We start from the raw sequence: 14,374 nt of genomic DNA on the forward strand, positions 1-14,374 counted from the left end.
TGTAGCCCTGGAGCCCTGGCTGTCCTGGCACTCACTCTGTAGACCAGGCTGGCCTCGAACTCAGAAATCCACCTGCCTCTGCCTCCCGAGTGCTGGGACTAAAGGCGTGCGCCACCACGCCCAGCTCACATGCTTGTTTTAACAGAACATCCTTTCACCTGTGTCTGGTTCAGTCAAATATTCCTTCATGAGTCAGCCTTAGCCTTTCACCTGTGTCCACTTCAGGCAAACACTCCTTCACCTGTTTGCCACAGCAAAACACCATCCAACACACTGACTCTCCAAAGAACCCTTAAGTTTCCACTTTACAACACAGAGAACCATCTCCCTACAGCTTCAGGAGTGCAGCCCTTTCTAACACCGGCCTGTCTATATTCAGCCTTGGGAGTCTAACTCCTTCTAATAGTGAGGGTCACTACCTATAACTTCAGGTGTGTATGTATTAGTTACTTCTCTATTTCTTTGATAAAACATCATGATCAAGGCAATTTAAAGAAGAGTTTATTTAGGGCTTACGGTTCCAAAGGGAGCCCAGCACCATTGTGGTAGAGAACATACCAGCAGTCAAGCAGGAGAAACGCTGGAAGCAACTGAGAGCTCATGTTGCAATCCACAAACAGGAAGCAGACAGAGTAATTCAAACGGTTCTTTTAAAACCTCAACCCCACCTCTAGTAAGACACCTCCCTTAGTAAGGCCACATCTCCCAATCCTTCCCGGACAGCACGCCACATACAACTAGGTACTCAGACATATGAGCCGGTAGGGTCCCTTCTTATTCTAAACCACCATAGTATAGGTCCTTCTAACTCAGAAGTGTCCACCTACACTCTAGGGGCACGGCCCCTTGTAACAGAGGGCTGTCTATCCACAGCCTCAGAGATGCCGCTCTTTTTAATGTATACAATGGCAGTGGCCTGTCTTTTTATAGCTGGTGTACCTGTCAAAGCAAATATAGAGTTTCTAGCTGTTCCTCAGCTTCAGATCTGTGTGGTTCCCTGATGCTGACACAGCTTAACCACCATCTGCCTGTCCACTTCCTCACCCGTTTGCTCCTGCTGTTAATGTTCTAACCCAGTTCTGCCTTTTCACCTTGCGGCTAAGCTCAACTCTATATCATCCCCACTACCCCTAACTCTCCAGAGGCCTCAGCAATAGCTTCTCCATGCAGCTAGCTCGGGTTCCTTATCTTCTCAATCCATGCTCTGCTTACATTTCTATTGGCCCATTTCTAAAACCTCTTCAACTCCCAACAGCCTCTTGAACTTGTGTTCATTCTGTAACTCAGATGGATGGACGGAAGGATGGATGGATGGATGGATAGATTGACTTACTGTGTGCTATGTACTATGAAAGTTAATATTAGTAGTAAGATTGAAATAAAAAAAACTGTATTCACCTCAGTCATATTACATGGTAGAATAAATTGTCAGTGAAGTTGCTGTGACTGAAACTGCCACACCTTGAGAATTATATTCAAAAACATTGTTAAATTGTAAAAAGACACAAATCTGTCTGACTATGTTTCTGGCATACGCCATTCACTCACAGCAGTGAGGCACGAACTGTTAGAATGCTGTGGTCACGTGGCATCATTCAGCATAACCCTATAAATGTACATCTGAGATGTGGCCACACCTGCACCATCAGCTGCAACTAGGAAAGCTCTCAGAACACGTACTTGCTCAGTTTCCACCAGGCAGACCCTTCACACCCAGCCTCTCTCTCTCTCTGCAGACATATCCTTTCACCTATATCCCAGGCCCCAGCTGAGCCTCTTGTCTTCAGCTCCAGTTACATTTCTGCAGAAGAGAACAAGCTTTTCCCTTCTCTACACTCCCAGATCTTACTACTCACCTGTGTGATCTATTCAGTGTGAGTGGGAAACTTCCCTGCAGATCACAAGCTCAGCTCCTTCCTCACAGTTTGCAACATGAAACACAAACCCCGAGGATACCTCCACATGAGCTAAGATACTTCAAACTGTCCACAGATCCTCAGGAGTCTACAATATTGATATTTAAAATAGGAAAATATAGAAGAATAAAGCCAACACAAGTCTGCATCAGCAGTGGGCTAATGACAAGGTCCACTAGACCTGCAACACTGAAGGGACAAGTCCCACTTCCTAACTGCCACAGTGTTTTTATACATGAGTCACTTCCTTGGTGGAGCTAGGACTAAACCCAGTCTTCTCCATAGTAGGTATCTTAATTAGGGTTTCTACTACCATGATCAAATTTGATGGCCAAAAGCAACTTGGAAAGGAAATGTTTATTTCATCTTACAGCTTTTGGTCACCATCCAGGAAGTCAGGCCTGAACTCAGTACTGCAGACTATATGAAGTCTTACTGACTTGTTCTTCATGGCTTGCTCAGTTTGCTTGCTTATAGACCCCAGGACCAGCTGGCCAGGAAAGAACCACCCACCAGGTCTGGGCCCTTTTAGATTAATCATCCATCAAGAAAACATTTGCCTATAGGACAATCTTATGGAGGCTCTTTCTCAATTAAGGTTCCCTTTTCTCAGATGACCCTAGCCTCTGTAAAGCTGAAAATTAACTAAGATGGCAGGCAAGCACTGTCCCTGCCACTATACCTACAACAGGTATGTCCTCAGCATTTCTCCATTTGAACATTGCTAAACTGTGCTCTATATCTGGTTACCTTTAAGTGTCTTCTCTCTGCATTCAGCCACGTTCCACATTATAATATAATCCTCTGATGCAGAGCAGAGGAGAAGTGGATCTATCTGATTTCCAAAAACCACAGCAGTAATCAATTTATGGTGTCCTTGTAGGGTGAGAAGCTTAAAAAAAAAACCAAATAGGTTATTTATAACATCAAAAATATAGAACAATATAATTTCAAACCTAAGGCATTCAAATGTATTTATTAGATGTGTTGATATTTAATTAGTTCATTATAATCCCTGAAGACACGGCTGATTATTCTCTCAAGTGACCACATCACTACTACGGGTTGTTCATACATTGAAACAATGAGGCACATTGTCACAACCAGGCACATTGTGACAATGAAGCACACTGATACAATGAGGTGGGATACCCACTCTTTTCTTTCTTACTATTTACTAAACAGATGTGTACTGAGTACTCCATGGATGCAGATGTGCTGGTTATACTGACAGCTAAGGGAGGAGCTGGAAGAGGATGAACACACTTGGGCCATTACACAGCAGAGGATATGGAAGCTCTGCTGGCTCTAACAAGAAGTAAGCAAAGTTCTAGGGGTGTGTGACCTGAAGCTGTGGCTCACAGTATTAAGGAGACCAGCGAACAAACATACCAAGAAACTGGAAACCAGTAGTTAAGTCCAAGCAGGACGATCCTAGGATGCATTGTGTATGCATGTGGAGGAGAGACTGGAAATGAGAACTTGTAGGCTAGAGAAGTAGTAATCCTGATGCGGATGGAGAGAGGAGATGGACAAAATCCCCATGGTCACAGGAAGAAGGGAAACATGCAGGGGAAGAGAGTGTAAGAGGCCCAGTGCTCAGGGGTCCTTTGGTTCTAAGCAAACATAAATCCTAGCTTAAAGAAGAGAGCTCATCCTGAATCAAAAGAGATCCCAGCACTGCAAACAAAGGGGCGGCCCCTGCACATGCACACCTGCCAGTCCTCATGCAGCAAGACTCCGAGCCCTGGTCATCACAAAGCATGGAAGAACAGTGTAATGGATGACTGCTATATCCACCAGGGCTAACCTGGAAGGATAAGTACAGACAAGGTGTGATCAACCATAGCTCTGCCATCAGCAAAGGCACAGCTTGGCACAGCCACTTAAGATCCTCCTGGATATTATCTTCCAAGTATCTACATGGCCTGTAACTCAGCCATTTCTATGTAGGTGTATCAGAAAACAGCAAAGAAATAAAGAGAGGGGGCTGGTGAGATGGCTCAGTGGGTAAGAGCACCCGACTGCTCTTCCAAAGGTCCAGAGTTCAAATCCCAGCAACCACATGGTGGCTAACGACCATCCGTAACGAGATCTGGCGCCCTCTTCTGGAGTGTCTGAAGACAGCTACAGTGTACTTACATATAATAAATAAATAAATCTTTAAAAAAAAAAGAAATAAAGAGAGAAAGAAAGAAAGAAAAGAAAAGAGAAGGAAGGAAAAGAAAAGAAATAAGGAAAGCCAATTTCCACCAACAATACAATAGATAAAACAGTCTGTTCAGCATACTGTGGAGCTATCAAAAGGAAGAACAACAAAGCTCTTCTAAATGCATGTGAAGAAAAGAAACTGCTACAGAAGTGTGAAATTCTATTCTTATTAAGTTTAAACTTGAAGGAAATGTGTCTCTGGTGCAGAGGTTAAAATGGCATTGCACTTAGCAAGAGAGACGTCCTGACCTAGCCATGGCTTCCCAGGTGTGCACACCCACATGGAACACTTTTCTCCCAAACACTTTATTCTTCATTACGAAGCAAGAAAGCTCAAGCTGGCATGTGAAAGGAGGCTTCATTAAGTTACGATGGGTCTTTTCTTGTTCATATTCTTGCAAAGACTTTTTAAAGAAAGTCAATTCCAGACCATTTGTATTTTAAAAAGAAGAACATAACATGTTGCTGTTTATCAACATGGTCCTGCCACAGCTCACAGTTGACTCCATGAGAGGGAATGTTTCTAGAATATGGGAGAAACAAATAGGCAGGGCTAGGTCTCTGCAAGCCTGGACCTAGCAAAAACACCCTTGGTTTATAACCTGCCTGGTGAGAAGGGTCCTTGGAGCTCCACACACAGAGATGGCTCCCATCTAGAGGAAAAGCACAGTGTTGTGTGCTACAAGCAAGTGGAGCATGAGCTGCAGACTTCTTAGACTCAACCACATATCTTTCTGTAACTATATCTCGCGTGTGGCCATCAGTGGAGGGCATCTCTGGAGGCGTTTCCATTATCAGCCTGAAAAAACAAAGCCTCAGTAAGATGAGGACTACACGGTCTCATGTAGTCCGTGAAAGTCCAGTTGACTCATCACCATGAGCATGAGTATACATACCATTCACCCCAACTCCCCAAAGGTAAAGGTAGCAGTGAGCGCAGAATGAACTCTTCTGCTCCCCAACGACCCACACTTCCCAGGCCTCCCTCCACCTTCTACATCTCTTTCAGGACTGTGAAGGTGACCAGCCCCCTCCCAGTGACCCGCCCGAAGGAAGACCCCTGCATATGTGGAGTTGGTGAGAGACTGCAATAGATGTGGGGAACCTCGGGGGAAGTGTTCGGGTATCTCAATGGAACTGAATGCATTCAAATATCTCAGTACTCTGCGGTGGAAGTTAGGTTACTGTGGGTTACATCAGTGATGCATTCCCAAGTCTCAACAAGCATAAAATACAAACATGTTTTTGATAGTTTGTCTACTTTATTAAATAGTTCCCTGAGCATGGCCAACTTAGACCCACATGGCAGTAAGCCAGAGGGATGGCTCCACTCATCCCACCCCACTGTGGGCACAGATGTACTTGAAGGCACAGCCAACCAATCTTCAGTCATGAGGTGTCTGGTGATCACGATGTCTATACCTCTCTACAAATGGCTGATCATGCCCCAGTCCATCCTTTAAATGTTATCATCAAAAGGAAAAACACAGACCTTCTTACAGAAAACCAAGAACCATGAGATTTAAAGAAAAACAGAGTAATCGAACTGTTTAAAACTGGACCCTAGATGCTCCGTCGCGTGGCCTTGCTTGGTGAAAACACATGTTCCTGCTCCTGAAGCACCTATCACAATTCTAATTTATGCTCACACTTACTCTAAAGTGTAACATACTGCAGCCAAGGCCATAGAATCTGATGCTGCTGCTTTGCTTTATGGATGAGTAATGGGGTCAAACTGCCTCCTAAGTATTTATGCTCAGGGATTAGTGCTGCTCTCAGCTTTGGTCAGAGGACCTTCCTTCTGCAGTATGCAGCAGTAACTAAAAATAAATGAGTGCTGAATGACCATCCATTAATGGGACATCTCTATTACCTCCTCAAAGCTCAGAGAACATTACTGAAGGAGAGGAAGATGGGCAGAGGCAGAGAAAGGGGCGGAAAGCTGTAGCACACAGTCTCCTGGGAAGGGCATGGCCAATCCCCTCTTGAATCCACAGTACCTGTGATTGCCTACATTAAAGTGACCCTGTCAATATTCTGGCATGGGGGAGGGAGCACAGAGGGTCATGAGTCCCCACAGCTCCCTCAGGATTTATAGGTAGTTAATTGTTGCTAGCAAGGTGGGAGGGGGGGAGACATTTTCTTCACTGGTTACTTCACTGGTTACATCACTGGTAAGGTGCCCACGTTCCTATCAATAGCCCTTTACCCAGGTTCCTGTAAATACTCACTGGGTCACAGAAAGAAAGAGAGAGAGAGAGAGAGAGAGAGAGGAAGGAAAGGAAAGGAAAGGAAAGGAAAGGAAAGGAAAGGAAAGGAAAGGAAAGGAAAGGAAAGGAAAGGAAAGGAAAGAGAGGAAGAAAGGAAAGAAAGGGAGAAAGAGAGAGACACAAAGAGAGAAAGAAAGAGAGAGGGGGAAGGAAGGAAGGAAGGAAGGAAGGAAGGAAGGAAGGAAGGAAGGAAGGAAAGGAAAGGAAGGAAGGGAGAGAGAAACAGAAACAAATGATATAAAAATAGGAGAACTAATTGGGAAGAGGAATGGAATTAGTCAAGGTCAGAGAGGAAAATATGATCAAAATATAATATACATGTGCGGAAATGTCATAATAAAATCATCACTATGTCTAATTAATACACACAAATAGAAACATTTTCAAGGTTGATGAGAGCTGGGCATATGTAATGTGTCAGCTTCCTGACTACGGTGCAATGTGACCAGCCACCTCACATTGCTGCCATCCCCAGCATCCCCATCTCCCTCAATGCCTCTTCTCCCATCCCCATGGTCCATTACGAGTTCTCACGTCTCTACAGACATCCCAAGTTCAACAAAGAAAGAAATCAACGCTATAATAATTTCAGAGGGCATGCAGTGTTTGACATTCTGGGCCTGGGTTACCATTACATATTTCCCAGTTCCATTCATTACTTAGCAAAATTCACGATTTCATTTTTCTTTACAGTTGAATAAAATTCTATTGTACACACACTGTTTTAATTAGTCATTCTTTGCTTAAGGGACATCTAGGCTGAGTCCATTTACTAGCTATTGTGAATAGAACAGCAATGAACATAGATGGTCCAATATCTCTGCAGTAGAATATAGAGTGATAGATAAGTAGATAGGTAGATACATACATACATACATACATATGTACATACATACATAACAGAAGATAGATAAATGAAGAGAGATGATATAGATGATAGATACATACATGCATGCATGATAGATTGATATGATGTGATATGGATAGATATATACTAGAAGCAGTATAGTTGGGTCATGTGTAGTCTTGTTTTAATTTTTTGAGAAACTGCCAGACTGATTTCCATAGCAGCTGCACAAATTTGCACTCCACCAACAGTGATTAAGCACTCCCAATTTCCACATCCACACTAGCATTGCTGCCATTTGTATTCTTGATGAAGGCCACTAGGACGGCAGAGAAGTGGAATCTCAAAGTAGTTTTAATCTGCATTTCTCAAATAGCTAAGTATGTTAACACTTTGGGCTTTTGTTTTGTTTTGTTTGTATTTTTTAGTGTTTATTAGACATGTATAAACAGTTAAGTTCTTTTGTGAACTATGCTCACCTCCAGAGCCCATTTTCAGTTGGATAATTTGTTTTCTTGTTTAATTTTTTTGGGGGGGAGCCTTTGTATATTCCAAGCGACAATCCTCTCAAACAAATAGCGAGCAATGATTTTCGCTGACTGCACTGTCACAATTATTCAGAAAGTCTTTCTTAGGCCCAGTGTGAAGCTTATGCTGTACTAGTAATTGCAGAGTTTCAAAGGCCTCCGTTTCATAGCTCGGACTACCACTGGTCAGCTGAAGAAAAAATGCCTATCAAACTCTAACACAAGATGAGCACAGGCCAGACCTGCCACACAGCAGGCAACTATGAAAACCCAAGATGAATGAACACAGGACAGACTTGACACATGGCAGGCACTTTGTGCATAGCTGTGAGGAACCTGCATGGCCACCATGCACTAGGAACCCTGAAATTTCTCTCTTCTTCAGGACACCTGCCTCTTTCCTCCAGCTCAAACACTGGAAGAGTCTTTCTGTTGCTCTGTGAATGAACAGTGTGATCTAAATTAGAATATAAATCCTCCATTCTCCCTGCACTCCAGCCACTGTGGCTTGGAAGTTTCTACCTAGCTGGTGCTTTTGTTTGTTGGTCTGGTGCTGGTGCCTTCCATGGGCAAATGCTTGCTTCAACAGGACAACTCTTGTCTGACTAGAGGAGTAGATCAGTACAATGAGGCAGAAATCTGCAAGGCCTTGCTGGCTATACAAACAGATACTTTGCTCTAAGACATTGAAAGATGGTCCCACAGATCCTAAACTATAGTTTCTAACATCAAACAGACTCCTGGGGTTTTATCTCAGTAACAGTATGGATCTGGCTGTAGCTCTGGTAGGGGAAGCTCCTGGCATGCCCAAGTTCAGGACCCTAGCAGGTGAGATGACAATGCAGCCCTGCAACACTGGTGAGCCATGCTCTCCAGTGGATGGCAGGGGCTGGAAGAGTCAAACATGCTTCCTAGGTTGTTGGCCTGAGCAACTAGAGTTACTATTTCTGAGACAGAACAGTATGGGGTATCATAAATTAACTTGTAAATGTGATCATCAGTTGCAAACCTTCCACTGTGGCATTCTCTAGGCTCGGAATTCAACTTTCTTGCAGTTACATGGGAAGAAAAAGAACCCACTTTCCTACCCCACATTGTAAATTTGGAGGGTAGCAATTGGAGCACTTCATGTTGCTCTTATCATCCAAGAGCTAACAGAATGAATTAGTCTAAATACACAGAAGAAAGAAAGAAGGCATGGCAGTGACACTCACCAGGATACCACATCTCAGGTAAAACAGCACAGGCAAGCCTCTGAGGAAAACGGTGAGTGTGGACAATTCTACAGGAAGACACACACACACACACACACACCTTCACATATGCTCATATTCAACCATGCTTACGCACACACCCATACACATATAATTTGATGCAAATCAGGCCATGAAGAAGAAATATGATGACAACTCAAGGACACTGTACTAGTCAGGGTTCTCTAGAGCAACTGAACTGAGAACAAATCCACATAAAAAAAGGGATTTATTAAAGTGGCTTACAGCCTGTAGTCTAGCTAACCAACAATGGCTGCCAAAAATAGAAAGTACACAAATCCAGTAGTGTTCAGTCAGTGAGGCTGGGTGTCTCAGATGTCTTCAGTATAAGCTGAAATCCTGAAGAAGTAGGCACTTGTGTCCATTAAGGATTCAAGTCACCAGCCAGAGGGAGGGCAAGCAGGAGAAGAGTGAAGAACTTCCTTCTTCCATGTCCTTTATGCAGACTGCATAAAGGTGTGGCACGGTTTACATGTGGGTCTTCCCACTTCTGATGATTAAAGAAAATTCCCCACAAGTGTATCCAGCCACTTGGGTTTTAGTACAGTCCAGATGTGGTCAGTTAGCAACAAAGAATAAATGTCACAGACACAGTGCAATGTCTTCTTTTAACATAGTACTTTAAATTTATTCCTTGAGAATTCCATATACTTAAACAATGTATTTTGATCCTTTCTCCCTCTCCTCCAACTCCTTCTGGACTCTGCCACAAACAAATCTCCTCCTATCTTCCTGTCCTGTTTTTTGTTTTTGTTTTTGTTTTTTTAAATAACCCAAGGTGTCCAATTAGTACAAGCAGTATATGCATGGATCAGGGCTATTCAGTGGGGCATGAACAACCTACCAGTGGCCACACCCCCAAAGAAAGATACTTTCTACTCTTTCTCCCCTAGAAGCTATCAGTTGCCCATAGTTCTTCAGGTAGGGGTGAAGTCTCATGCTGGACTTCTGACAGGCTTGATCATGTAGAAGTCTTATACTGACAAAAAATTTAAAAGTAAAAGCAGAAAGCAAACAAACAGCGCTCAGGACTCAGCATTTGACATAACTGAAACTGTTTTCAAACAAGAGTGAGTGTGAGCATGCCGTGGCAGGCTAACATGTTTACAAGAGATAAAGGAATGCATTTACAGTGGCTCTCTGGTGTTAATCAGTTACCGCAGACTGTCCTGAACATCGAGGGAAGGAAAGGCTGATTGTCCATCTTCAGGAGCAGCACTGAGCACGAGGTTCAAAGCTCTGTGGCCAAGCTGTACAACCCACATTGCTGCTGCAGCCTCCCCTTGCTGCTGATGCTTCGCATTCTCAGCTGTAGCACCTGCCACTCCTGCAGGCAGCAATGTGCAACAGTCAGAGATGTGGGGTATCTAGAAAAGTAGGTCATTCCACAGGAAGAATCAGACACATACACACTGGCAGTTCCAGAGCCTGGGACTTGCTAGCTAACAGCCTCTCCTTCCTTTGATCAAAGGTCAGATAGCCTCCTAAAACTGATGGTCATCACAAAGTTATTTCTGTCTTGAAGACATTTGTTTTCCTAATCAATAGCCAGGCAGTCACCTAGTAGTTTTCATCCAATATTTTCAGCTTTCTCCCTAGAACCAGGGGAATGGAGCAAAACTTACGTTTCCCAGCTCTCTAAAAGTCAGGGGAAGGCTGTGCTACAAGGCTCTAGCAAGCACAGCTCACAACAGCTATCCCGCTGGTGCACAGGCATGGTCTATGATGGTGCTCTATTTTCTCCCTAATGGATGAAAAAGGCTGAAGACCCAGAGCAGGGCACCTGTCCTCATCAGAAGGACAACGTGATGTGTCTGCTGTGTGCAGAGACTTTGCTGTGTTAAGCTACTGATGATCTGAGATTCCTTTACACAGCTTTCCATACTAACACATAACCAGGTACCTTGAAAGGCAATTCAGTAACATGGTGGAACACTGCTCAATGACTGGGGATGGGGGTGGCAAAGAACGACCCTCAGGACCCAGAAAGGGCAAAAAATCATGTCATACTAACAAAACACATGCCAAGACTTTCTAATAATAGCCTGGAAGCCTGACCACACATGGACTGAGCACAGGGCCCTCAGCTGACCACAGGGGTAGTAGCGCACAGGTAACTTTAGTGAAGCCACGTGAGAGCGAACAGAAGTGTAAAATGTGCAACAGCAAGGGAGCTTCCAGGCCAGCATCAAGCACCTCAGGGTGCCCACATCAGGCACAAAGAGTAGTCAAGACTTGGCCTTTTAGCCAAAAGCAATTCAAAGGTGGTTAGCTTTAGTCCATGTAACTTTAAGAGTATGAGCCACCAGGAGAGCAGCTATATCCAAACCCAGACTTAATGAGAAGACCAGGAAGGATAACAGTAGGGGCAGGTAGCCGCACCTGGAGCAAAGAGGACTCATACTGGCCAGAGCCTACTCTTCTCCAGGGAACCTTGAGGGGAACAAAAGCTAGCCATGAATAAACCAACCAACAAAAGCACAACAGCTTCAGAGGGTGCCCTTCTTCCAGGGGCAGGGCCGTGCACTCCAGGGAAGCGCATCTTCAGTAGCCGTCTCAGATGTGGCCATGGTAAAGAATGGAGGACCTCACAACAGAACAGAATCAGCATGAAAGCAGAGAAATGCTCCCGGCTCCAACCAACAGAACCTTATAACTGCCATGAGCTGCCCAACACAATAACCAGCCATACTCAGCCAGGGCACCCCAGTGGGAAGCTAACAGTGCATCAGCTTAGCTCATAGGGCTCTGGACCTTAGCAGCCTCACTCAGGCCCCATAAAGGGATCTGTGTGAGGAGGATAGATATGCCCCAACATGCTAGGTATCTTGACCCAGGAAGGGAAACTGCTTATTTTTTACCAAACCATTGCTCTGTCCTTCTAGACCAGTGGGTTCTCAACCTGTGGGTCTCGACACCTTTGGAGTTGATCAAGGGTCAACTAAGACTATTAGAAAACACAAGTATTTACATTACAATTCATAACAGCAAAATCACAGTTATAAAGTAAGAAGAAAATAACCTTATGGTTGGGGGGGGGGGGGGTCAGCACACCATGAGGAACTGTATTAAAGGGTCGCAGCATTGGGAAGGCTGAGAGCCACTGCTCCACACACAACATTCACCATCATTAGTCAGCTCCCCTGTAGTCAGGTACAACCATGTGGCTGTGCTCTAGCCTGGGCAGCAGGAAGAAGCATGAGTAACAGATCTCACTCTATAACCCTGGCCCTTGGAAGTCTCACCTACATAACTCTCAATGGTGGTTAAATACAAAGTCTGGGCAGGTAGGAGGGGTGGCTACAAAAGGTGGCACCACCGGATGAAAGAGGTCTGGTCCCAGGAGGCCTGCGAGCTGCCTGGGAGGAGAGCAGCTGCCAACACAGGTTCTATGCAGAACCAAGAGACTGTTTAGCATACCAGGGCTGTTTAGTACAGCACTGAACTCACCCTCACAATGGGAATTAACTTTTAAATGATAAAAATACACAGAGAAGTAACCATTTAATTAGTGAAGGTGCCACAGCAGTAATGCTGGGTCTTCCATCCTGACCCACTGTCTTACTGTGTTTTCTCAGAGATAACATGGAATAGCATATCCCAGACATCCTACACACAGGAACATCAGACAGATAAGGATAAGAAAGACTATGTTTATTTTTCTAGTAAGACTACAGTGTGTGTGAGACAAGGGGAACAACTCAAGAAATGCATTGATGAGTGAAAGATAAAGGCACTCTGGTTCTAAAGCTAAGTCAGTAGAAAAAAAGCAATCGTCTCAGATATACTAAGAGCTATACACTATACACAAGTATACATGTGATTGCTATTACTCAAGGAGCATCTCGGTTAAAACTAGTTCCTTCTCTATGTGTATTCTTAAGAAAGAAAATTGCTTCCTTCTGATTATACAACATTAAAAATGTTTCTCAGTAGCTACACAGGTAGAATCAGGTCACTTCATTCTTGTGTTTGGAAACCATAATGAGGCAATTCAATAGCTGATGGGCCCCCACAGGAAATGGCAGCATCATAAAAATAGCCTTGAACCTTCACTTACATCAAAAGATAAAGTTCTCCACGTTAGCTAGGAAAGGAGCTGAGCTCCAATTCCAGCCCTCTTAAGACCTAGACATTGAGGATAACACTAACAAATAGCTATAGCTAACAGAGTGACTGACATAAAACAGCAAAATGACACCCAGGTTCTTAATAAGGTTTCAGGTTCTTTCCTAAATTATCAAATATGATGAAAGATCCTATCTTTATACTTAGGAGTTGGTTGGGTTTTTTGTTTTGTTTTGTTTTTTGTTTTCTTGTAAGCTAACTGGTATCCTGCTTTTGTTGGCCTACTTGAACTTTTGGGCCATAATACTGCATGTATTACCTAATGCTCTTCTTTAAATGTGTCCCCGACAAATTTTCCATATTGAACTCTGTCTTCCAAGGTGATGATGGTCTTAAGGCTCAGAGGGACAATGGGAGGTAATCCCAGTCTTGAATGTGGAACCTCCTTGATGAGATTGGTGTTCTTGTAAAAGGAGACAAAAAACTTCTTGCCTTTCCACCCATGTATAAACCAGACATTAAATCTAGTCTGAAGAACTGTGTGCATGCTTTCTCCTCCAGCCAAGCAAGATGCCTAAAGGAAAGACAGCCAAGGGAAGAAGGTGGCCCCGTGCCCCACCGGTGTCAAGGACCAGGAGGCCAAAAAAGTGGTCAATCCTTAGTTTGAGAAAAGGCCCACAAATTTCGGCATTTGGGAAGGCCATCCAGCCCAAAAGAGATTTAACGCGCTTTGTCAAATGGCCCCGTTACATCATGCTGCAGAGGCAAAGAGCCATCCTCTACAAGCGGCTCAAAGTACCTCCTGCCATTAACCAGTTTACCCAGGCGCTGGACAGGCAGATAGCTACTCAGCTGCTTAAGCTTGCCCACAAGTACAGGCCAGAGACAAAGCAAAAGAAGAAGCAAAGGCTACTGGCCCCTGCTGAGAAGAAAGCTGCTGGCAAAGGCGACGTCCCAACTGAGAGACCACCTGTCCACTGAGCAGGAGTCAATATAGTCACCACCTTGGTGGAGAACAAGAAATCTCAGCTGGTGGTGATTGCCCATGATGTAGACCCCATTGAGCTGGTGGTTTTCCTGCTTGTCCTGCCCAGGCTGGGGCGCCTGGTCCACAGGAAGACATGCACCACTGGTGCCTTCACACAGGTTAACCCGGAAGACAAGGGTGCTCTGGCTAAGCTGGTGGAAGCTATTAGGATCAATTGTAATCACAGATATAACGAGATCCGTCTCCACTGGGGAGGCAACGTCCTGGGTCCTA

The 14,374-nt window shown here is 44.3% G+C and overlaps 1 protein-coding gene across 2 annotated transcripts in view; it reads right to left on the reverse strand.

Moving 5' to 3' along the window:
• The window catches only part of Wdr27 (WD repeat domain 27), a 130,144-nt gene extending 115,875 nt beyond the window's left edge, over positions 1-14,269 (reverse strand). For both annotated transcript variants that reach the window (XM_021186482.2, XM_021186481.2), the window contains exons 1-3: positions 13,433-14,269; positions 4,734-4,926; positions 2,667-2,808 (exon numbers count right to left, since the gene is read on the reverse strand). In XM_021186482.2, coding sequence (XP_021042141.1) covers positions 2,667-2,808; positions 4,734-4,926; positions 13,433-13,473 — 376 coding nt within the window. In that variant the 5' untranslated portion in view covers positions 13,474-14,269. The remainder of the gene's footprint in view (positions 1-2,666; positions 2,809-4,733; positions 4,927-13,432) is intronic.
• Between the last annotated feature and the right edge of the window lie 105 nt (positions 14,270-14,374).

This window comes from Mus caroli, chromosome 17, assembly GCF_900094665.2.
Source record: "Mus caroli chromosome 17, CAROLI_EIJ_v1.1, whole genome shotgun sequence".
Classification (NCBI taxonomy): domain Eukaryota; kingdom Metazoa; phylum Chordata; class Mammalia; order Rodentia; family Muridae; genus Mus; species Mus caroli.